Source organism: Oncorhynchus keta, chromosome 35, assembly GCF_023373465.1.
Source record: "Oncorhynchus keta strain PuntledgeMale-10-30-2019 chromosome 35, Oket_V2, whole genome shotgun sequence".
Lineage (NCBI taxonomy): Eukaryota > Metazoa > Chordata > Actinopteri > Salmoniformes > Salmonidae > Oncorhynchus > Oncorhynchus keta.
In genome coordinates, this window is record NC_068455.1 from 79,736,448 (window position 1) to 79,761,507 (window position 25,060).

The 25,060-nt window shown below is 44.4% G+C and overlaps 1 protein-coding gene across 1 annotated transcript in view; it reads right to left on the reverse strand.

Annotated features, from left to right (window-relative positions):
* The window catches only part of LOC127915541 (dachshund homolog 2-like), a 66,687-nt gene that overhangs the window by 250 nt on the left and 41,377 nt on the right, over positions 1 to 25,060 (reverse strand). The window contains exons 2-7 of the mRNA XM_052495716.1: positions 23,520 to 23,617; positions 10,296 to 10,436; positions 7,945 to 8,102; positions 7,311 to 7,476; positions 649 to 791; positions 1 to 38 (exon numbers count right to left, since the gene is read on the reverse strand). The exon at positions 1 to 38 is cut by the window's left edge and continues 65 nt beyond it. Of these exons, the coding sequence (XP_052351676.1) occupies positions 1 to 38; positions 649 to 791; positions 7,311 to 7,476; positions 7,945 to 8,102; positions 10,296 to 10,436; positions 23,520 to 23,617 (744 nt within the window). The remainder of the gene's footprint in view (positions 39 to 648; positions 792 to 7,310; positions 7,477 to 7,944; positions 8,103 to 10,295; positions 10,437 to 23,519; positions 23,618 to 25,060) is intronic.

Consider the following 25,060-nt stretch of genomic DNA (forward strand, 5'->3'; position numbering starts at 1 on the left):
TGGACACTGGCATTCTCTACAGCCACCTTTAACAGGCCCTGAGAGGGAGGGAAGAGAGAGAGAGAGAGAGAGAGAGGGAGAGAGAGAGATAGAGAGCGAGAGAGAGAGAGAGACAGGGAGCGAGAGAGAGAGAGAGAGAGAGAGAGAGAGGGGGGAGAGAGAGAGAGAGAGAGAGAGAGCGAGAGAGAGAGAGAGAGAGAGAGAGAGAGAGAGAGAGAGAGGGGGGTTGAGAAAGAGAGAGAGAGGGGGGTGAGAAAGAGATAGATAGATAGATAGATAGATAGATAGATAGATAGATAGATAGATAGATAGATAGATAGATAGATAGATAGAGAGACATTATAGATAGATATATAAATAGATTTATAGATATATAGAGAGACATTATAGATATATATATATAGATAGATAGATAGATAGATAGATAGATAGATAGATAGATAGATAGATAGATAGATAGATAGATAGATAGATAGATAGATAGATAGATAGATAGATAGATAGATAGATAGATAGAGAGTTTTAACTTAGGTCTACAAATAAGCTCTTGAGTATATCTATTAGATACTATAGCTAGAGGTCTTGACATCACAGACTAGAAATGACATGAATGGTAGTGACTTCAAATCATCTAGGTTATTATCTTGCCTGTATGTTGGTGAGTAGAGTCTCAACAGAGGAAATGCCGTCAGCGAATAGGTACGGAGCAGGGAAGCCAGGGGGCAGAGCCTGGCCTGAGGACAGCCTATCAAATGACGGCTTCACCATGGGAAGAGCCGATGAGGAGTCTTCTGGAAGAGATGACTAATGATTTGAATACAAGCACTGTGTATAAGGGGATGATGTGACCTTCCTCCTCTTTAACAGGGACGGAGACGGACAGATAAAAGATGAGAAAAGTGAGAGGAGGTCAAAGGTGATGTGATTTTGGAGACATGAAAGCATGGACTTCTCTCCTCCCTCTTCTCTCCTCCCCCTTCTCTCCTCCCTCTTCTCTCCTCCCCTTCTCTCCTCCCCCTTCTCTCCTCCCTCTTCTCTCTCCCCCCCCTTCTCTCCTCCCTCTCCTCTCCTCCCTCTTCTCTCCTCCCCCTTCTCTCCTCCCCCTTCTCTCCTCCCTCTTCTCTCCTCCCCTTCTCTCCTCCCTCTTCTCTCCTCCCTCTTCTCTCCTCCCCCTTCTCTCCTCCCCCTTCTCTCCTCCCTCTTCTCTCCCCCCCTTCTCTCCCCCCTTCTCTCCTCCCTCTTCTCTCCTCCCCCTTCTCTCCTCCCCCTTCTCTCCTCCCTCTTCTCTCCTCCCCCTCTAATGGTAAAGTCAGTCTAAGGTCAGTCTCTAGATCCCTCTAATGGTAAAGTCAGTCTCTAGATCCCTCTAATGGTAAAGTCAGTCTCTAGATCCCTCTAATGGTAAAGTCAGTCTCTAGATATCTCTAATGGTAAAGTCTGTCTCTATATCCCTCTAATGGTAAAGTCAGTCGAGAGTCAGTCTCTAGATCCCTCTAATGGTAAAGTCAGTCTCTAGATCCCTCGAATGGTAAAGTCAGTCTCTATATCCCTCTAATGGTAAAGTCAGTCTAGAGTCAGTCTCTAGATCCCTCTAATGGTAAAGTCAGTCTAGATCCCTCTAATGGTAAAGTCAGTCTCTAGATCCATCTAATGGTAAAGTCAGTCTCTAGATCCCTCTAATGGCAAAGTCAGTCTAGATCCCTCTAATGGTAAAGTCAGTCTCTCGATCTCTCTAATGGCAAAGTCAGTCTCTAGATCCCTCTAATGGTAAAGTCAGTCTCTAGATCCCTCAAATGGTAAAGTCAGTCTCTAGATCCCTCTAATGGTAAAGTCAGTCTCTAGATCCCTCTAATGGTAAAGTCAGTCTCTAGATCACTAGAATGGTAGTCAGTCTCCAGATCCCTCTAATGGTAAAGTCAGTCTAGAGTCAGTCTCTAGATCCCTCTAATGGTAGTCAGTCTAGATCCCTCTAATGGTAAAGTCAGTCTCTAGATCCCTCTAATGATATAGTCATCATAGAGTCAGTCTCTAGATCCCTCTAATGGTAAAGTCAGTCTCTCGATCCCTCTAATGGCAAAGTCAGTCTAGATCCCTCTAATGGTAAAGTCAGTCTCTAGATCCCTCGAATGGTAAAGTCAGTCTCTAGATCCCTCGAATGGTAAAGTCAGTCTCTAGATCCCTCTAATGGTAAAGTCAGTCTAGAGTCAGTCTCTAGATCCCTCTAATGGTAAAGTCAGTCTCTATATCCCTCTAATGGTAAAGTCAGTCTAGAGTCAGTCTCTCGATCCCTCTAATGGTAAAGTCAGGCTAAATCCATCTAATGGTAAAGTCAGTCTCTAGATCCCTCTAATGGTAAAGTCAGTCTCTAGATCCCTAGAATGGTAGTCAGTCTCTAGATCCTTCTAATGGTAAAGTCAGTCTCTAGATCCCTCTAATGGTAAAGTCAGTCTAGAGTCAGTCTCTAGATCCCTCTAATGGTAAAGTCAGTCTCTAGATCCCTCTAATGATAGAGTCATCCTAGAGTCAGTCTCTCGATCCCTCTAATGGCAAAGTCAGTCTAGATCCCTCTAATGGTAAAGTCAGTCTCTAGATCCCTCGAATGGTAAAGTCAGTCTCTAGATCCCTCGAATGGTAAAGTCAGTCTCTAGATCCCTCTAATGGTAAAGTCAGTCTAGAGTCAGTCTCTAGATCCCTCTAATGGTAAAGTCAGTCTCTATATCCCTCTAATGGTAAAGTCAGCCTCAATCTCTCTCAGGGTAGTCAGTCTCTAGATCCCTCTAATGGTAAAGTCAGTCTAAATCCATCTAATGGTAAAGTCAGTCTCTAGATCCCTCTAATGGTAAAGTCAGTCTCTAGATCCTTCTAGAATGGTAAAGTCAGTCTCTAGATCCTTCTAATGGTAAAGTCAGTCTCTAGATCCTCTAATGGTAAAGTCAGTCTAGAGTCAGTCTCTAGATCCCTCTAATGGTAAAGTCAGTCTCTAGATCCCTCTAATGATAGAGTCATCCTAGAGTCAGTCTCTAGATCCCTCTAATGGTAAAGTCAGTCTCTCGTTCCCTCTAATGGTAAAGTCAGTCTCTAGATCCCTCTAATGGTAAAGTCAGTATCTAGATGCCTCTAATGGTAAAGTCAGTCTAGAGTCAGTCTCTAGATCTCTCTAATGGTAAAGTCAGTCTAGAGTCAGTCTCTAGATCCCTCTAATGGTAAAGTCAGTCTCTAGATCCCTCTAATGGTAAAGTCAGCCTCTCAATCTCTCTCAGGGTAAAGTCAGTCTCTAGATCCCTCTAATGGTAAAGTCAGTCTCTAGATCCCTCTAATGGCAAAGTCAGTCTCTAGATCCCTCTAATGGTAAAGTCAGTCTCTAGATCCTTCTAATGGTAAAGTCAGTCTCTATATCCCTCTAATGGTAAAGTCAGTCTCTAGATCGCTCTAATGGTAGTCAGTCTAGAGTCAGTTTCTAGATCGCTCTAATGGTAAAGTCAGTCTCTAGATCCCTCTAATGATAGAGTCATCCTAGAGTCAGTCTCTAGATCAATCTAATAGTAAAGTCAGTCTCTATCCCTCTAATGGTAAAGTCAGTCTAGAGTCAGTCTCTAGATCCCTCTAATGGTAAAGTCAGTCTCTAGATCCCTCAAATGGTAAAGTCAGTCTCTAGATCCCTCTAATGGTAAAGTCAGTCTCTAGATCCCTAGAATGGTAGTCAGTCTAGATCCCTCTAATGGTACAGTCCGTCTCTCGATCCCTCTAATGGTAAAGTCAGTCTAGATCCCTCTAATGGTAAAGTCAGTCTCTAGATCCCTCTAATGGTAAAGTCAGTCTCTAGATCTATCTAATGGCAAAGTCAGTCTCTAGATCCCTCTAATGGTAAAGGCAGTCTCTAGATCCCTCAAATGGTAAAGTCAGTCTCTATATCCCTCTAATGGTAAAGTCAGTCTAGAGTCAGTCTCTAGATCCCTCTAATGGTAAAGTCAGTCTCTAGATCCCTAGAATGGTAGTCAGTCTCTAGATCCTTCTAATGGTAAAGTCAGTCTCTAGATCCCTCTAATGGTAAAGTTAGTCTAGAGTCAGTCTCTAGATCCCTCTAATGGTAAAGTCAGTCTCTAGATCCCTCTAATGATAGAGTCATCCTAGAGTCAGTCTCTAGATCCCTCTAATGGTAAAGTCAGTCTCTCGATCCCTCTAATGGTAAAGGCAGTCTCTAGATCCCTCTAATGGTAAAGTCAGTCTCTAGATCCGTAGAATGGTAGTCAGTCTCTAGATCCTTCTAATGGTAAAGTCAGTCTCTAGATCCCTCTAATGGTAAAGTTAGTCTAGAGTCAGTCTCTAGATCCCTCTAATGGTAAAGGCAGTCTCTAGATCCCTCTAATGGTAAAGTCAGTCTCTAGATCCCTCTAATGGTAAAGTAAGCCTCTCAATCTCTCTCAGGGTAAAGTCAGTCTCTATTTATTTTTTATTTCACCTTTATTTAACCAGGTAGGCTAGTTGAGAACAAGTTCTCATTTGCAACTGCGACCTGGCTCTAGATCCCTCTAATGGTAAAGTCAGTCTCTAGATCCCTCTAATGGCAAAGTCAGTCTCTAGATCCCTCTAATGGTAAAGTCAGTCTCTAGATCGCTCTAATGGTAAAGTCAGTCTAGAGTCAGTCTCTAGATCGATCTAATGGTAAAGTCAGTCTCTAGATCCCTCTAATGATAGAGTCATCCTAGAGTCAGTCTCTAGATCAATCTAATAGTAAAGTCAGTCTCTATCCCTCTAATGGTAAAGTCAGTCTAGAGTCAGTCTCTAGATCCCTCTAATGATAAAGTCAGTATAGAGTCAGTCTCTAGATCCCGCTAATGGTAAAGTCAGTCTCTCGATCCCTCTAATGGTAAAGTCAGCCGAGATCCCTCTAATGGTAAAGTCAGTCTCTAGATCCCTCTAATGGTAAAGTCAGTCTCTAGATCCCTCTAATGATAGAGTCATCCCAGAGTCAGTCTCTAGATCCCTCTAATGGTAAAGTCAGTCTCTAGATCCCTCTAATGGTAAAGTCGGTCTCTAGATCCCTCTAATGGTAAAGTCAGTCTTTCTAGATCCTCTAATGGTAAAGTCAGTCTCTCTAGATCCCTCTAATAGTAAAGTCAGTCTCTAGATCCCTCTAATGGTAAAGTCAGTCTCTAGATCAATCTAATGGTAAAGTCAGTCTCTAGATCCAGTCTCTAATCCGTAAATGGTCAGTCTCTAGATCCTTCTAATGGTAAAGTCAGTCTCTAGATCCCTCTAATGGTAAAGTCAGAGTCAGTCTCTAGATCCCTCTAATGGTAAAGTCAGTCTCTAGATCCCTCTAATGGTAAAGTCAGTCTCTAGATCCCTCTAATGGTAAAGTCAGTCTCTAGATCAATCTAATGGTAAAGTCAGTCTCTATCCCTCTAATGGTAAAGTAAGTCTAGAGTCAGTCTCTAGATCCCTCTAATTATAAAGTCAGTCTCTAGATCCCGCTAATGGTAAAGTCAGTCTCTCGATCCCTCTAATGGTAAAGTCAGTGTAGATCCCTCTAATGGTAAAGTCAGTCTCTCGATCCCTCTAATGGTAAAGTCAGCCGAGATCCCTCTAATGGTAAAGTCAGTCTCTAGATCCCTCTAATGGTAAAGTCAGTCTCTAGATCCCTCTAATGATAGAGTCATCCCAGAGTCAGTCTCTAGATCCCTCTAATGGTAAAGTCAGTCTCTAGATCCCTCTAATGGTAAAGTCGGTCTCTAGATCCCTCTAATGGTAAAGTCAGTCTTTCGATCACTCTAATGGTAAAGTCAGTCTCTCGATCCCTCTAATAGTAAAGTCAGTCTCTAGATCCCTCTAATGGTAAAGTCAGTCTCTAGATCAATCTAATGGTAAAGTCAGTCTCTAGATCCCTCTAATGGTAAAGTCAGTCTCTAGATCCCTCTAATGGTAAAGTCAGTCTCTAGATCCCTCTAATGGTAAAGTCAGTCTCTCGATCCCTCTAATGGTAAAGTCAGTCTCTCGATCCCTCTAATAGTAAAGTCAGTCTCTATATCCCTCTAATGGTAAAGTCAGTCTCTAGATCAATCTAATGGTAAAGTCAGTCTCTATCCCTCTAATGGTAAAGTAAGTCTAGAGTCAGTCTCTAGATCCCTCTAATTATAAAGTCAGTCTCTAGATCCCGCTAATGGTAAAGTCAGTCTCTCGATCCCTCTAATGGTAAAGTCAGTGTAGATCCCTCTAATGGTAAAGTCAGTCTCTAGATCCCTCTAATGGTAAAGTCAGTCTTTAGATCTCTCTAATGGTAAAGTCAATCTCTAGATCCCTCTAATGGTAAAGTCAGTCTCTAGATCAATCTAATGGTAAAGTCAGTCTCTATCCCTCTAATGGTAAAGTCAGTCTAGAGTCAGTCTCTCGATCCCTCTAATGGTAAAGTCAGTCTAGAGTCAGTCTCTAGATCCCGCTAATGGTAAAGTAAGTCTCTCGATCCCTCTTATGGTAAAGTCAGTCAAGATCCCTCTAATGGTAAAGTCAGTCTCTAGATCCCTCTAATGGTAAAGTCAGTCTAGAGTCAGTCTCTAGATCCCTCTAATGGTAAAGTCAGTCTCTAGATCCCTCTAATGGTAAAGTCAGTCTCTAGATCCCTCTAATGGTAAAGTCAGTCTCCAGATCCCTCTAATGGTAAAGTCAGTCTCCAGATCCCTCTAATGGTAAAGTCAGTCTCTAGATCCCTCTAATGGTAAAGTCAGTCTCCAGATCCCTCTAATGGTAAAGTCAGTCTCCAGATCCCTCTAATGGTAAAGTCAGTCTCCAGATCCCTCTAATGGTAAAGTCAGTCTCCAGATCCCTCTAATGGTAAAGTCAGTCTCTAGATCCCTCTAATGGTAAAGTCAGTCTCTAGATCCCTCTAATGGTAAAGTCAGTCTCCAGATCCCTCTAATAGTAAAGTCAGTCTCCAGATCCCTCTAATGGTAAAGTCAGTCTCCAGATCCCTCTAATAGTAAAGTCTGTCTCCAGATCCCTCTAATGGTAAAGTCAGTCTCCAGATCCCTTCACTGGTGAGTGGGTATTTAGTCCTGAGATAATTAACATAAGGAGTCATGATCTGAATACTAACTAGATAATTCACATAATTACCATATCTACAGTTGTGTGTGTCAGAAAGTGTGCTAAAATATGTGTGTCTGTGTGTGTGTGTCAGACAGTGTGCTAAAATATGTGTGTGTGTGTGTGTGTGTGTGTGTGTGTGTGTGTGTGTGTGTGTGTGTGTGTGTGTGTGTGTGTGTGTGTGTGTGTGTGTAAGAGAGAGAGAGAGAGAGAGACACAGAGAGACTCACCTTTCTCCCTTGCAATTTTTTGAATGTCTCTTTCAGTAAGGTCTCTGTCGTGGTTCACAGCGTCTGGTGACGATGTAGAGCTGAGATGTGAGGAGAGCTGTGAGAGGAGTGGTGTATGTGTGTCTTCTAGAGATGGAGAGGGGGACGGACTGTCACACACACGCTCCTAGAGAGAGAGAGAGACAAACAAAATGTAAAAAATATAAAACAATTGGAGTAATTTCCTCATATTTGAAACAATTTGTACATTGTTACGTTAAGCTAATAAAGCAAATTGAATTGAATTGAGAGAGACCTAGAGAGAGGGAGAGAAACAGAGAGAGACAGAGAGAGAGAGAGAGAGAGAGAGAGAGAGAGAGAGAGAGAGAGAGAGAGAGAGAGAGAGAGAGAGAGACAGAGAGAGAGAGAGAGAGAGAGAGACAGATAGAGAGACAGAGAGACAGAGAGAGAGAGACAGACAGACAGAGAGAGAGAGAGAGAGAGAGAGAGAGACAGAGAGAGAGAGAGAGAGAGAGAGACAGAGAGAGAGAGGGAGAGAGAGAGAGAGGAAGAGAGAGAAACAGAAACAGAGAGAGAGAAACAGTAGACACACTACTCATAGACATTTTTTATACATAGGAAGTGTGTGTTTTACCTTGATGCCCCGGTGTGTGTGTATATGCGCGGCAGCTGCCATGTTGGCGATGGTGTTGAGGTGGTTCATCTGTGACATCGCCATGGCAACCGACGCCGGGGGCAACCTGGCAGGAAGTAAGGGGTGGGGAATCATCATGAAAGGGAGGTCCTGGAGACCTGGTGAGAGGGGGGAGAGAGAGAGAGATGTCAAATTGGCTTTTTACCAAATTACCGTACAACAGACCACGTATTCACCCTGCACACCCTAACTGACAACCAAACAAACCAAAATAAAGGCAAAGTCTTCTCATGCTTTGTTGATTTCAAAAAAGCCTTTGACTCAATGTGGCATGAGGGTCTGCTATACAAACTGTTGGAAAGTGGTGTTGGGGGAAAAACATACAACGTTATAAAATCCATGTAAACAAACAACAAGTGTGCGGTTAAAATGTGTTAAAATTAGCAAAAAACACACATTTCTTCCCACAGGGCCGTGGGGTGAGACAGGGATGCAGCTTAAGCCCCACCCTCTTCTACATATACATCAACGAATTGGTGAGGGCAGTAGAACAGTCTGCAGCACCCGGCCTCCCCCTGCTAGAATCTGAAGTCAAATGTCTGCTGTTTGCTGATGATGTGGTGCTTCTGTCCCCAACCAAGGAGGGCCTACAGCAGCACCTAGATATTCTGCACACATTCTGACAGACCTGGGCCCTGACAGACCTGGGCCCTGACAGACCTGGGCCCTGACAGTAAATCTCAGCAAGACAAAAATAACGGTGTTCCAAAATGGTCCAGTCGCCAGGACCACAAATACAAATTCCATCTAGACACCGTTGCCCTAGAGCACACAAAAAACTATATATACCTTGGCCTAAACGTCAGCGCCACAGGTAACTTCCACAAAGCTGTGAACGATCTGAGAGACAAGGCAAGAAGGGCATTCTATGCCATCAAAAGGAACATAAAATTCAACATACCAATTAGGATCTGGCTAAAAATACTTGAATCAGTCATAGAGCCCATTGCCCTTTATGGTTGTGAGGTCTGGGGTCCGCTCACCAACCAAGACTTCACAAAATGGGACAAACACCAAATTGAGACTCTGCATGCAGAATTCTGCAAAAATATCCTCCGTGTACAACGTAAAACACCAAATAATGCATGCAGAGCAGAATTAGGCCGATATCCGATAATTATCAAAATCCAGAAAAGAGCCGTTAAATTCTATAACCACTTAAAATAAGTGATTCCCAAACCTTCCATAACAAAGCCATCACCTACAGAGAGATGAACCTGGAGAAGAGTCCCCTAAGCAAGCTGGTCCTGGGGTTCTGTTCACAAACACAAACACACCCTACAGAGCCCCAGGACAACAGCACAATTAGACCCAATCAAATCATGAGAAAACAAAAAGATAATTACTTGACACATTGGAAAGAATTTACAAAAATACAGAGCAACTAGAATGCTATTTGGCCCTAAACAGAGAGTATATAGTGGCAGAATACCTGACCACTGTGACTGACCCTAAACAGAGAGTACACAGTGGCAGAATACCTGACCACTGTGACTGACCCTAAACAGAGAGTACAGAGTGGCAGAATACTGACCACTGTGACTGACCCAAAATTAAGGAAAGCTTTGACTATGTACAGACTCAGTGAGCATTGCCTTGCTATTGAGAAAGGCCGCCGTAGGCAGACATGGCTCTCAAGAGAAGACAGGCTATGTGCTCACTGCCCACAAAATGAGGTGGAAACTGAGCTACACTTCCTAACCTCCTGCCCAATGTATGACCATATTAGAGACACATATTTCCCTCAGATTACACAGATCCACAGATCCAATTTTGATAAACTCCCATATCTACTGGGTGAAATACCACAGTGTGACATCAGAGCAGCAAGATGTGTGACCTGTTGCCACGAGAAAAGGGCAACCAGTGAAGAACAAACACCATTGTAAATACAACCCATATTTATGCTTATTTATTTTCCCTTTTGTACTTTAACCATTTGTACATTGTTACAACACTGTATATAGATATTATATGACATTTGTAATGTCTTCATCATTTTGAAACTTCTGTATGTGTAATGTTTACTGTTAATTTTTATTGTTTATTTCACATTTGTATATTATCTATAGGAAAGTAGAGTAGAGTAGAGTAGAGTAGAGTAGAGGAGAGGAGAGGAGAGGAGAGGAGACAAGGAGAGTGGAGGAGATTGGAGTGGAGTTGAGGAGAAGAGATTGGAGGAGTGTAGAGCTGAGAGGTGAACAGGAAAGGGAAGTATTTTTTTAAATGAAACGTGTGTTTTGAAGTGAATGAGAGCAGTGACAGTACTCCTCTCTCCTTGTAGTACTCACGGTTGGCCAGTAGTTGCTGTTGTAGGGAGGTCATCTGGTTATTTAGTCTCGGTTGTACTCCCATCCCTGTTCTGCCCACCCCTCCACCTCCACAGGGTTGCGACTCAAGCCTCTCCTTATCCCAGGAACACTCATTCCCACCTGGGGAGAGACACAGACACACAGGTGAGGTGAGCTCCATGAAACAGACTAGCTGCTGAATCTTTGTGTATACGGGGATACAATTATTAAATTGAATTAAATATTTTCTGTGTCAACTTTATATTTATACATTTATCAACTGTCCTTTTATGTCCTCTATTATGGGGTCCCTAAGTGGTGCAGTGGTCACTACAGACCCTGGTTCGATTCCAGGCTGTATCACAACGGGTTTGGCCGTCATTGTAAATAAGAATTTGTTCTGAACTGACTTGCCTAGTTTTTAATAAAAATATTAACTTTCAGATGAAGAAGAACGACCAAATGAACTGAAAACCTAGTTTAATTCTGTTCTGTCGTACTTTCATGTTTGACCCCTACTTATTTCATGTGACTGGTCTGTGGAGTTGAGTGGTAATGATTCCCATGTGACTAGTCTGTGGAGTTGAGTGGTAATGATTCCCATGTGACTAGTCTGTGGAGTTGATTCCCATGTGACTAGTCTGTGGAGTTGATTCCCATGTGACTAGTCTGTGGAGTTGATTCCCATGTGACTAGTCTGTGGAGTTGATTCCCATGTGACTAGTCTGTGGAGTTGAGTGGTAGTGATTCCCATGTGACTAGTCTGTGGAGTTGATTCCCATGTGACAAGTCTGTGGAGTTGATTCCCATGTGACTAGTCTGTGGAGTTGATTCCCATGTGACTAGTCTGTGGAGTTGATTCCCATGTGACTAGTCTGTGGAGTTGATTCCCATGTGACTAGTCTGTGGAGTTGATTCCCATGTGACTAGTCTGTGGAGTTGATTCCCATGTGACTGGTCTGTGGAGGTGATTCCCATGTGACTAGTCTGTGGAGTTGATTCCCATGTGACTGGTCTGTGGAGGTGATTCCCATGTGACTAGTCTGTGGAGTTGATTCCCATGTGACTGGTCTGTGGAGGTGATTCCCATGTGACTAGTCTGTGGAGTTGATTCCCATGTGACTGGTCTGTGGAGGTGATTCCCATGTGACTAGTCTGTGGAGTTGATTCCCATGTGACTAGTCTGTGGAGTTGATTCCCATGTGACTAGTCTGTGGAGGTGATTCCCATGTGACTGGTCTGTGGAGTTGAGTGGTAATGATTCCCATGTGACTAGTCTGTGGAGTTGATTCCCATGTGACTAGTCTGTGGAGTTGATTCCCATGTGACTAGTCTGTGGAGTTGATTCCCATGTGACTAGTCTGTGGAGTTGATTCCCATGTGACTAGTCTGTGGAGGTGATTCCCATGTGACTAGTCTGTGGAGTTGATTCCCATGTGACTAGTCTGTGGAGTTGATTCCCATGTGACTAGTCTGTGGAGGTGATTCCCATGTGACTAGTCTGTGGAGTTGATTCCCATGTGTCTAGTCTGTGGAGTTGATTCCCATGTGACTGGTCTGTGGAGGTGATTCCCATGTGACTAGTCTGTGGAGTTGAGTGGTAGTGATTCCCATGTGACTGGTCTGTGGAGTTGAGTGGTAGTGATTCCCATGTGACTGGTCTGTGGAGTTGAGTGGTAGTGATTCCCATGTGACTAGTCTGTGGAGTTGATTCCCATGTGGCTGGTCTGTGGAGTTGATTCCCATGTGGCTAGTCTGTGGAGTTGAGTGGTAGTGATTCCCATGTGACTGGTCTGTGGAGTTGATTCCCATGTGACTGGTCTGTGGAGTTGAGTGGTAGTGATTCCCATGTGACTGGTCTGTGGAGTTGATTCCCATGTGGCTAGTCTGTGGAGTTGAGTGGTAGTGATTCCCATGTGACTGGTCTGTGGAGTTGATTCCCATGTGACTAGTCTGTGGAGGTGATTCCCATGTGACTAGTCTGTGGGGGTGATTCCCATGTGACTAGTCTATGGAGGTGATTCCCATGTGGCTGGTCTGTGGAGTTGATTCCCATGTGACTAGTCTGTGGAGGTGATTCCCATGTGACTAGTCTGTGGAGTTGATTCCCATGTGACTAGTCTGTGGGGGTGATTCCCATGTGACTAGTCTGTGGAGGTGATTCCCATGTGACTAGTCTGTGGTTGATTCCCATGTGACTAGTCTGATTCCCATGTGACTGGTCTGTGGAGTTGATTCCCATGTGACTAGTCTGTGGAGTTGATTCCCATTGTTCCCATGACTAGTCTGTGGAGTTGATTCCCATGTGACTAGTCTGTGGAGTTGATTCCATGTGACTATGTGACTAGTCTGTGGTGTTGATTCCCATGTGACTGTGGAGTCTGTGACTAGTGGAGTGATTCCCATGTGACTAGTCTGTGGTGTTGATTCCCATGTGACTAGTCTGTGGAGTTGATTCCCATGTGACTAGTCTGTGGAGTTGATTCCCATGTGACTAGTCTGTGGAGTTGATTCCCATGTGACTAGTCTGTGGAGTTGATTCCCATGTGACTAGTCTGTGGAGTTGATTCCCATGTGACTAGTCTGTGGAGTTGATTCCCATGTGACTAGTCTGTGGAGTTGATTCCCATGTGACTAGTCTGTGGAGTTGAGTGGTAGTGATTCCCATGTGACTAGTCTGTGGAGTTGATTCCCATGTGACTAGTCTGTGGAGTTGATTCCCATGTGACTAGTCTGTGGAGGTGATTCCCATGTGACTAGTCTGTGGTGTTGATTCCCCTGTGTCTGTCTCTCTCTCTCTCTGTCTGTCTCTCTCTCCTCTGTGACTGTCTCTCTCTCCTCTGTGTCTGTCTCTCTCCCTCTGTCTGTCTCTCTCTCTCTCTCTGTCTGTCTCTCTCTCCTCTGTGACTGTCTCTCTCTCCTCTGTGTCTGTCTCTCTCTCCCTCTGTCTGTCTCTCTCTCTCTCTGTCTGTCTCTCTCTCCCTCTCTGTCTGTCTCTCTCTCCTCTGTGACTGTCTCTCTCTCCCTCTGTCTGTCTCTCTCTCCCTCTGTCTGTCTCTCTCTCCCTCTGTGTCTGTCTCTCTCTCCTCTGTGTCTGTCTCTCTCTCCTCTGTGTCTGTCTCTCTCTCCCTCTGTCTGTCTCTCTCTCCTATGTATCTCGCTCTCTCCTCTGTGTCTGTCTCTCTCTCCCTCTGTGTCTGTCTCTCTCTCCTCTGTGTCTATCTCTCTCTCCTCTGTGTCTGTCTCTCTCTCCCTCTCTGTCTGTCTCTCTCTCCTATGTGTCTATCTCTCTCTCCTCTGTGTCTGTCTCTCTCTCCCTCTCTGTCTGTCTCTCTCTCCTCTGTGTCTATCTCTCTCTCCTCTGTGTCTGTCTCTCTCTCCCTCTCTGTCTGTCTCTCTCTCCTATGTGTCTATCTCTCTCTCCTCTGTGTCTATCTCTCTCTCTCCTCTGTGTCTGTCTCTCTCTCTCCCTCTGTGTCTGTCTCTCTCTCCCTCTGTCTGTCTCTCTCACACACACAAACAAACGTGTGTGTGATTTCAGTTTTCTGAAAAGATCAATGGGTGGTCAGACACAATAGGATTCACCATCTCACACAGTCTCAGATTGATGAGATCTCTACTGTGTCCACGGACACCGATCATTGACCGCGCCGCTAATAGCAACCACGGAACCCTGAGGAATTAGTGACAAGATGTGTACATCTCTTTTTCTCAAAATACTTTATACAGACTAAACCTCCCTCTCTGTATCTATAGACTAAACCTCCCTCTCTGTATCTATAGACTAAACCCCCCTCTCTGTATCTATAGACTAAACCCCCCTCTCTGTCTCTATAGACTAAACCCCCCTCTCTGTATCTATAGACTAAACCCCCCTCTCTGTCTCTATAGACTAAACCCCCCTCTCTGTCTCTATAGACTAAACCCCCCTCTCTGTATCTATAGACTAAACCCCCTCTCTGTCTCTATAGACTAAACCCCCTCTCTGTCTCTATAGACTAAACCCCCTCTCTGTCTCTATAGACTAAACCCCCTCTCTGTCTCTATAGACTAAACCCCCTCTCTGTCTCTATAGACTAAACCCCCTCTCTGTCTCTATAGACTAAACCCCCTCTCTGTCTCTATAGACTAAACCCCCTCTCTATAGACTAAACCCCCTCTGTCTCTATAGACTAAACCCCCTCTCTCTCTATAGACTAAACCCCCTCTGTCTGTCTCTCTCTGTCTATAGACTAAACCCCCCCTCTCTGTATCTGTCTCTATAGACTAAACCCCCTCTCTGTCTCTCTCTCTATAGACTAAACCCCCTCTCTCTGTCTCTCTCTCTATAGACTAAACCCCCTCTCTGTATCTGTCTCTATAGACTAAACCCCCTCTCTGTCTCTCTCTCTATAGACTAAACCCCCCTCTCTGTCTCTCTCTCTATAGACTAAACCCCCCTCTCTGTATCTGTCTCTATAGACTAAACCCCCTCTCTCTATATCTGTCTCTATAGACTAAACCCCCTCTCTGTCTCTATAGACTAAACCCCCTCTCTGTCTCTCTCTCTATATACTAAACCTCCCTCTCTGTCTCTCTCTCTGTCTCTATAGACTAAACCCCCTCTCTGTCTCTGTCTCTATAGACTAAACCCCCTCTCTGTATCTGTCTCTATAGACTAAACCCCCCTCTCTGTCTCTATAGACTAAACCCCCTCTCTGTCTCTATCTCTATAGACTAAACCCCCTCTGTCTCTATAGACTCTGTATCTGTCTCTATAGACTAAACCCCCTCTCTGTCTCTATAGACTAAACCCCCTCTCTGTCTCTATAGACTAAACCCCCTCTCTGTCTCTATAGACTAAACCCCCTCTCTGTCTCTATAGACTAAACCCCCTCTCTGTCTCTATAGACTAAACCCCCTCTCTGTCTCTATAGACTAAACCCCCTCTCTGTCTCTATAGACTAAACCCCCTCTCTGTCTCTATAGACTAAACCCCCTCTCTGTCTCTATAGACTAAACCTCCCTATCTGTCTCTATAGACTAAACCCCCTCTCTGTCTCTGTCTCTATAGACTAAACCCCCTCTCTGTATCTGTCTCTATAGACTAAACCCCCTCTCTGTCTCTATAGACTAAACCCCCTCTCTGTATCTGTCTCTATAGACTAAACCCCCTCTCTGTCTCTATAGACTAAACCTCCCTCTCTGTCTCTATAGACTAAACCCCCCTCTCTGTCTCTATAGACTAAACCCCCCTCTCTGTCTCTATAGACTAAACCCCCCTCTCTGTATCTGTCTCTATAGACTAAACCTCCCTCTCTGTCTCTATAGACTAAACCCCCTCTCTGTATCTGTCTCTATAGACTAAACCCCCTCTCTGTCTCTATAGACTAAACCCCCTCCCTGTCTCTATAGACTAAACCCCCTCTCTGTCTCTATAGACTAAACCCCCCTCTCTGTATCTGTCTCTATAGACTAAACCTCCCTCTCTGTCTCTATAGACTAAACCCCCCTCTCTGTATCTGTCTCTATAGACTAAACCCCCCTCTCTGTCTCTATAGACTAAACCCCCCTCTCTGTATCTGTCTCTATAGACTAAACCTCCCTCTCTGTCTCTATAGACTAAACCCCCCTCTCTGTCTCTATAGACTAAACCCCCCTCTCTGTATCTGTCTCTATAGACTAAACCTCCCTCTCTGTCTCTATAGACTAAACCCCCCTCTCTGTATCTGTCTCTATAGACTAAACCCCCCTCTCTGTCTCTATAGACTAAACCCCCCTCTCTGTATCTGTCTCTATAGACTAAACCTCCCTCTCTGTCTCTATAGACCAGGGGTGTCAAAGTCAAATGGACGGAGGGCCAAATAAAAAATTTAGCTACAAGCCGAGGGCCGGACTGTTCGAATGTTCATTGAAAAATGTTTAAATGACGCATATAGTCTAGTGAACCTAATTGAACCTACTGAAAACCTAACAAATATATTCCAATATGATCAGATAAATAAAGCAATATTTTCTTCTCTATGGCTCTGTCAGTAATCTTTAATTTTCAACAGACACAAAGACAAATTTCCTTTATATAAAAATCCCCATAACATGAACATTAAATGAAAAACCCCCTATTCAATAGGCACCATCAGTAGCCTATATTTTCTATTTTAGCAAAACCCCCTCTGGGCTAAATTTACTTCAAAGAAAAAAACAATAATAGCAATTTTCTATCATCCACTCAGACTGAAATATTTTAAAAATATAATTGGATTGAAATACAATAAAATAAAGTGCAAAAATCTATTAATCAAAAAACAACACTTTGTTTAAGGAGAACCCCCTCTGTAACATGCAGTGAAAACAAATCTTAAACTTTAACTTTTAAACTTGAACTGAGTAAAAACTCTAAATATGTGATTGTCTCTATAGCACAGTAATGTTCTGTACTTGTTTGAGGTTGAGGGTGATACTTGGTGGTGTCCCATCTTTTCCACTATAGTTCATCAATGTTGTATCTGCTCTGAGCTGAGGAAATCCTCAGAAAACCCCCTCTGTCTCTATAGTGGAGGTGTTCAGCAGTAAGTCGACTTCTGTGTGATGTTTTGTTCAAGTTCATCAAAGAAAACAGTTGTTCACACAGGTATGTGCTGTCTCTAAACATAGACAACGTTTGAGCAGCCTGGATGCCCCCTCTGGGGCATTGTGTCTCTATAGGAGGAAACCCCCGTCTCTCCGCTAGCACCCCTGCCGCATATTTTGCCCTCAGTGCATCATTGCATTGGAGGTCAATCAACTCCATTTGGAGGTTTGGTGGTGAGCTTTCCACGTCAATAGCAAATGGGTTCTGTATCAGTTCCAACCTGCTTTTTGTCTCTTCAAAGTCAGCAAATCTAAACCCCTCGTCTGAAAGTCAGCGGTCAAGCATACCTATTTTATCAGCCAACTGTGCCTCTCTGTCTCGCACTGTCTCTATAGACTAAACTTCTCTTCTCTCTCTCTATGGTCTGGCTGCTGGGAAAGTGGCTCAAATTTTCTTTCCGCATCTCTGCGTCTCCCACAGAGTCAGTTTGGTTTTAAATGCCTTCACTGTACTGTACATATCAGAGATGACACGATCCCGACCCTGCTGCTGCAAGTTCATTTGCATTCAGATGACTCTGTATCTAATGTCACTAGAAAAGCCATTTCACACAGAAACATTTCGTCTCTATAGACTAGTTGTGTTGTGTCTTTCCCTTTGTCTGTCCAAGAACAGACAAATCTCTGTCTCTATAGACTAAACATCTTTGTCTCTAAGCACCTTTCCTCTGTCTCTAGCCATCGCACCTCTGTGTGATAAGGCAAATCACCATGCTCCGTTTCTAACTCCGTCAGAAATGCCTTGAACTGTCTCTATAGATTCAAACCTTTGGCTCTGATAAAGTTAACTGTGCGTATCTGATGATGTCTCTATTACCCCCTCCATTTTCAAGACTAAACCCCTTCCTGGTGTCTGATCTATAGATAAGCTGTCAGCTCACCTGTCTCGTTTTCTCTATAGACTAAACCTCCCTCTTTTCCCGTATCTTCTCTCCTCTATAGACTAAACCAGTCCGCTCCTGTGTCTCTACAGACTAAACGCAGGTGCTCCGTATCTGTTCTCTAAACCCCCTCTCTTTCTCCCTAAGACAGCTCCATCTCATTTATCTGTCTCTATAGACAAACCCCCCTCTTCATACAAATCATGCCCCTGTAGTTGTATGCATAGGAAAAGCCAAAAACTCCTCTGTCACGCTTAGGCTGGAGTCCACTCTCTGTATCTGTCTCTATGAAAATTGACAACTGGGCAATGTCAGAAATGTCGGTGCTCTCATCCATAGAGCCAAGGAATATGCAATAGAAATCTTTTCCCTTTTCACAAGCTGCTCTTTTAGTCTTGATGGACAAACCCCCCTCTCTGTATGGTCTACTCTCTCGACAATGGTGTTTCTGCTCAGACTCAACATTTAAAAACCCCCCTCTCTGAGTTGCCTTTTTCTGGGACAAACCCCCTTCTATCACAAACTTTAATCATGCAGTTTTGTCTCTATAGACTAATCCCCCTCCGTAAATGGCCCGGCTGATTTAGCTATCTCTTCTGCCAAAATAAAACTGGCCTTGACATAGCTAAACCTGGCCTTGTGATTTGGCTTTATAGAACAGAGCCTCTCTGTCTCTATAGACTCTCTATAGACTTGAGGCCTCGTTTTAGATTCCTCTGCCTTTCTATAGACTAAACCTTTGTTCCATGTCCATATTCTTGTTTTTGACTAAACCGCCCTTTCTGTTTCATAATGTCTCTCTCTCTCTAGATTAAACCCCCTCTTGTATCTTTCTCTATAGACTAAACCGCCTCACTTTCTCCACACAGAAGACAAACCTCCCCTTTGTCCAGCTACCCCTCTCTGTCTCAAATAGAGTAAACCTCCCTCCCTGACTCCCCTCTCTGTTCTATAGACTAAACCCCCTTCTCAGTGTCCACCTTCCGTTTTGCCATTTTTGATCTGTATCTGAAAGTTAATTTGTACTGTGATGCTGACAACCCCCTGCTGTCTCTATAGACTAAATATTGTCTCTGATAGACTAAACCTACTGCTCTCTATAGTAAACGTCACCGTTGCATTGTAAACCTCCTCCCTGGAAATGTCTGTATTGGTCTCTAAAGATCTGCGGGCTGCCGGCTCTGCTGCGGTCTATAGACTAAACCTCCCTCTCTGTTCTAATAATAAATCAAGATCATCCTCTAGGGACTAAACCCCTTCTCTGTCTCTGTCTCTATGTAAACCCCCCTCTGTCTCTGACATATGTGCTATAGACTAAACCCCCTCTCTGTATCTGTCTCTATAGACTAAACCCCCTCTCTGTCTCTATAGACTAAACCCCCTCTCTGTATCTGTCTCTATAGACTAAACCCCCTCTCTGTCTCTATAGACTAAACCCCCTCTCTGTATCTGTCTCTATAGACTAAACCCCCTCTCTGTATCTCTCTCTATAGACTAAACCCCCTCTCTGTCTCTGTCTCTATAGACTAAACCCCCTCTCTGTCTATATAGACTAAACCTCCCTCTCTGTCTCTCTCTCTATAGACTAAACCTCCCTCTCTCTCTCTATAGACTAAACCTCCTGTCTCTCTGTCTCTGTCTCTATAGACTAAACCCCCTCTCTGTATCTGTCTCTATAGACTAAACCTCCCTCTCTGTCTCTCTGTATCTCTATAGACTAAACCTCCCTCTCTCTCTATATAGACTAAACCTCCCTCTCTGTCTCTCTCTCTATAGACTAAACCCCCTCTCTGTATCTGTCTCTATAGACTAAACCCCCTCTCTGTCTATATAGACTAAACCTCCCTCTCTGTCTCTATAGACTCTCTATAGACTAAACCTCCTCTCTGTATCTCTCTATATAGACTAAACCTCCCTCTCTGTCTCTGTCTCTATAGACTAAACCTCCCTGTCTCTGTCTCTCTGTCTCTATAGACTAAACCCCCTCTCTGTCTGTCTCTATAGACTAAACCTCCCTCTCTGTATCTGTCTCTATAGACTAAACCCCCCTCTCTGTCTCTATAGACTAAACCTCCCTCTCTGTCTCTCTCTCTATAGACTAAACCCCCCTCTCTCTCTCTATAGACTAAACCTCCCTCTCTGTCTCTCTCTCTATAGACTAAACCTCCCTCTCTGTCTCTCTCTCTATAGACTAAACCCCCTCTCTCTGTCTCTATAGACTAAACCTCCCTCTCTGTATCTGTCTCTATAGACTAAACCCCCTCTGTATCTCTCTATATAGACTAAACCTCCCTCTCTGTATCTGTCTCTATAGACTAAACCCCCTCTCTGTCTCTATAGACTAAACCTCCCTCTCTGTCTCTCTCTCTATAGACTAAACCTCCCTCTCTGTCTCTCTCTCTATAGACTAAACCTCCCTCTCTGTCTCTATAGACTAAACCCCCCTCTCTGTCTCTATAGACTAAACCCCCCTCTCTGTCTCTATAGACTAAACCTCCCTCTCTGTCTCTCTCTCTATAGACTAAACCTCCCTCTCTGTCTCTCTCTCTATAGACTAAACCTCCCTCCCTGTCTCACTCTCTATAGACTAAACCTCCCTCCCTGTATCTGTCTCTATAGACTAAACCTCCCTCTCTGTCTCTCTCTCTATAGACTAAACCTCCCTCTCTGTCTCTCTCTCTATAGACTAAACCTCCCTCTCTGTCTCTCTCTCTATAGACTAAACCTCCCTCTCTGTCTCTATAGACTAAACCTCCCTCTCTGTCTCACTCTCTGTAGAGTAAACCTCCCTCCCTGTCTCTCTCTCTCTATAGACTAAACCTCCCTCTCTGTCTCACTCTCTATAGACTAAACCTCCCTCTCTGTCTCTCTCTCTATAGACTAAACCTCCCTCTCTGTATCTGTCTCTATAGACTAAACCTCCCTCTCTGTCTCTCTATCTATAGACTAAACCTCCCTCCCTGTCTCTCTCTCTATAGACTAAACCTCCCTCTCTGTCTCTATAGACTAAACCTCCCTCTCTGTCTCACTCTCTATAGAGTAAACCTCCTCCCTGTCTCTCTCTCTATAGACTAAACCTCCCTCTCTGTCTCACTCTCTATAGACTAAACCTCCCTCTCTGTCTCTCTCTCTATAGACTAAACCTCCTCTGTCTCTATAGACTAAACCTCTGTCTCTATAGACTAAACCTCCCTCTCTGTCTCTCTATCTATAGACTAAACCTCCCTCCCTGTCTCTCTCTCTATAGACTAAACCTCCCTCTCTGTATCTCTATAGAGTAAACCTCGTCTCTATAGACTAAACCTCCCTCTCTCTCTCTATATACTAAACCTCCCTCTCTCTCTCTATAGACTAAACCTCCCTCTCTGTCTCTCTCTATAGACTAAACCTCCCTCTCTGTCTCTATAGACTAAACCTCCCTCCTGTCTCTCTCTCTATAGACTAAACCTCCCTCTCTGTATCTTTCTCTATAGACTAAACCTCCCTCTCTGTCTCTATAGACTACTATAGACTAAACCTCCCTCTCTGTCTCTCTATAGTCTAAACCTCCCTCCCTGTCTTTCTCTATAGACTAAACCTCCCTCTCTATATATATACTAAACCTCCCTCTCTGTCTCTCTCTATAGACTAAACCTCCCTCTCTGTCTCTATAGTCTAAACCTCCCTCCCTGTCTCTCTCTCTATAGACTAAACCTCCCTCTCTGTATCTTTCTCTCTATAGACTAAACCTCCCTCTCTCTCTATATATACTAAACCTCCCTCTCTCTCTCTATAGTCTAAACCTCCCTCTCTGTTTCTTTCTCTATAGACTAAACCTCCCTCTCTGTCTGTCTCTATAGACTAAACCTCCCTCCCTGTCTCTCTCTCTATAGACTACTCCCTCTCTGTCTCTAAAAACCTCCCTCTCTGTATCTGTCTCTATAGACTAAACCTCCTCTCTCTCTCTATATACTAAACCTCCCTCTCTCTCTCTATAGACTAAACCTCCCTCTCTGTCTCTCTATAGACTAAACCTCCCTCCCTGTCTCTCTCTATAGACTAAACCTCCCTCTCTGTATCTGTCTCTCTATAGACTAAACCTCCCTCTCTGTCTCTCTATAGACTAAACCTCCCTCTCTCTCTCTATAGACTAAACCTCCCTCTCTGTCTCTCTATCTATAGTCTAAACCTCCCTCTCTGTATCTTTCTCTATAGACTAAACCTCCCTCTCTCTCTCTATATACTAAACCTCCCTCTCTCTCTCTATAGACTAAACCTCCCTCTCTGTCTCTCTATCTATAGACTAAACCCCCCTCTCTGTCTCTCTCTCTATAGTCTAAACCTCCCTCTCTGTATCTTTCTCTATAGACTAAACCTCCCTCTCTGTCTCTATAGACTAAACCTCCCTCCCTGTCTCTCTCTCTATAGACTAAACCTCCCTCTCTGTATCTGTCTCTATAGACTAAACTGTCTCCCTCCTCTCTATAGACTAAACCTACCTCCCTCCGTCCTTCCTCTCCTATAGTCTAAACTCCCTCCCTCCTCTCCCTCCCTCCCTCTCTCCCTCCCTCCACTCCTCCTCCAGTGCAGGTGCATATAAGGGCCCTTAAATGAGCACTCTGAAGAGAACCCGAATAAACACTTCATCTGTCTGTCTGTCTGTTTGTCTGTCTGACAATGCAGCCTAATGAGTGGAGAAAGACAGACAGACAGACAGACAGACAGACAGACAGACAGACAGACAGACAGACAGACATAGACAGACAGACAGACAGACAGACAGACAGACTAGACAGACCTCCCTGGTCTGAGAGAGAGAGAGACCGGCAGAGATAGAGCAACAGAGAGAGAGGCGACACAGAGCAAGAGACTAAAGCCTTTCCCTGAGAGACTAGAGAGAGAGAGGAACAGAGAGAGAGGCACAGAGAGAGGGACAGAGAGATAGACTAAACCTCCCTCTCTGTCTCACTCTCTATAGCAACAGAGAGAGTATCTTTCTCTAGAGACTAAACAGAGAGAGAGAGCAACAGATAGAGAAGAGAGCAACAGAGAGAGAGAAACCTCCCTCTCTGTATCTTTCTCTAGACTAGTGTAAAGAGGCTAAACCTGGTCTCTAGAGGCAGTGAGAGAGACTCCTCATTGTGTTAAGGAGCTCCCTCATGTTGCTGTAATGAATGTCTCTCCTCCATCTGATTGTCCCTCCATCCCTTCCACTTCTTGTATCTTGCTCCCTCGCCATCCATCCATCCATCCATCCATCCATCCTCTCTCTCTCTCTCTCTCTCTCTCTCTCCCTCTCTCTCTCTCTCTCTCTCTCTCTCTATAGAGTAAACCCCCTCTCTGTCTCTCTCTCTCTAAACCTCTCTCTCTCTCTCTATAGACTCTCCCTCTCTCTCTCTCCTCCTCTCTCTCTCTCTATAGAACCCCCCTCCCTCTCCACCCTCTCTGTGTGTGTGTGATAAATAAAACCTACAGTAGTGACATATGAGTCTAAGCATGACAATTTGCATACTAATGATGATCGGACTAAACCTCCCTCTCTGCAGAAAGATGTTTCATCATGTCCTATGTTCTGCTGAACATGGGAAAGCCTCCTTATCCCCCCCACACACACACAAACACACACAGAAACACACACGCAGAAACACACACACACAGAAACACACACACAGAAACACACACAAACACACAGACACACAGAAACACACACACAGGAACACACACACAGAAACACACACAAACACACACATCTTACCTGCGTGAGAGACCATTCCAGGTGACAGCAGAACCTCAGGGTGGAGGAGCCTGGAGTCCCGAATCCCAGGGAGCTTTGGAGGGCGGCCAGGACGAGAGCTGAGCGACGGGGAGGGGAGAAGGGGAGAGAATTTGAGGTAACGGCTGTAAAGACAGTACACACACACACACACACACACAAACGAATGAGAGGAGACTCTCTCTCTCTCTCTCTCTCTCTCTCTCTCTCTCTCTCTCTCTCTCTCTCTCTCTCTCTGACTTTGGAGGACCATCTGTTACAGCCCCACTGAGACCTCTCCTCTGTGTTTCTCTTCATCCTACAGTAATGACTGCAGTAGTCAAATAGAGAGAGCAAAAAAAATGTAAAATAATGTATTTACCCAGAAGCATCCAGGGTCAATGCTCAAGGACACGTTGACAAATCTACTACCGGGCCAAAAAATGTGAGAGCTGAACCCTTCAAATCTACTACCGGGCCAAAAAATGTGAAGCCTGAACCCTTCAAATCTACTACCGGGCCAAAAAATGTAAGCCCGAACCTTCTTCAGATCTACTACCGGGCCAAAAAAAATGTGAAGCCGAACCCTTCAGATCTACTACCGGGCCAAAAAAATGTGAAGCCGAACCCTTCAAATCTACTACCGGGCCAAAAAAAAATGTCCTCAACCCTTCAAATCTACTACCCGGGCCAAAAAAATGTGAAGCCGAACCCTTCAAATCTACTACCGGGCCAAAAAATGTGAAGCTAAACCCTTCAAGATCCCCCACTAGCTGTCCCTCAACCATTCTCTCTCTCTGTATTTGTCTCTATAGACTAAACCTCCCTCTCTGTCTCACTCTCTCTAGATCTCTCTCCTCTGTATTTGTCTCTATAGACTAAACCCCTCTCTGTCTCTCTCTATAGACTAAACTCTCTTCTCTGTATCTGTCTCTATAGACTCTCTCTCCCTCTAGACTAAACCCCCTCTCTGTCTCTCTCTCTATAGACTAAACTCTCTCTCTGTCTCTCTCTCTCTCTCTAGACTAAACCTCCCTCTCTCTCTCTGTCTCTATAGACTCTCCCTCTCTGTCTCTATAGACTAAACCTCCTCTCTGTCTCACTCTCTATAGACTAAACCCCCTCTCTGTCTCTCTATAGACTAAACCTCCCTCTCTGTATCTGTCTCAGACCCCTCCCAAGAAGAAAAATTACAATTAAAAATACAATGAATTCCTTTCCCCACCCCCAAGAACCCCCAATGGACCAACAACCAAGAGAATGAACCCCACCCCCAAGAACCCCCAATGGACCAACAACCAAGAGAATGAACCCCACACCCCAAGAACCCCCCCAATGGACCAACAACCAAGATAATGAACCCCACCCCCAAGACCCCCAATGGACCAACAACCAAGAGAATGAACCCCCACCCCCAAGAACCCCCAATGGACCAACAACCAGGAGAAAGACCCCCAATGGACCAACAACCAGGAGAATGAACCCCCCCAATGGACCAACAACCAGGAGAAAGAACCTCACCCCCAAGAACCTCCCCCCCCAAT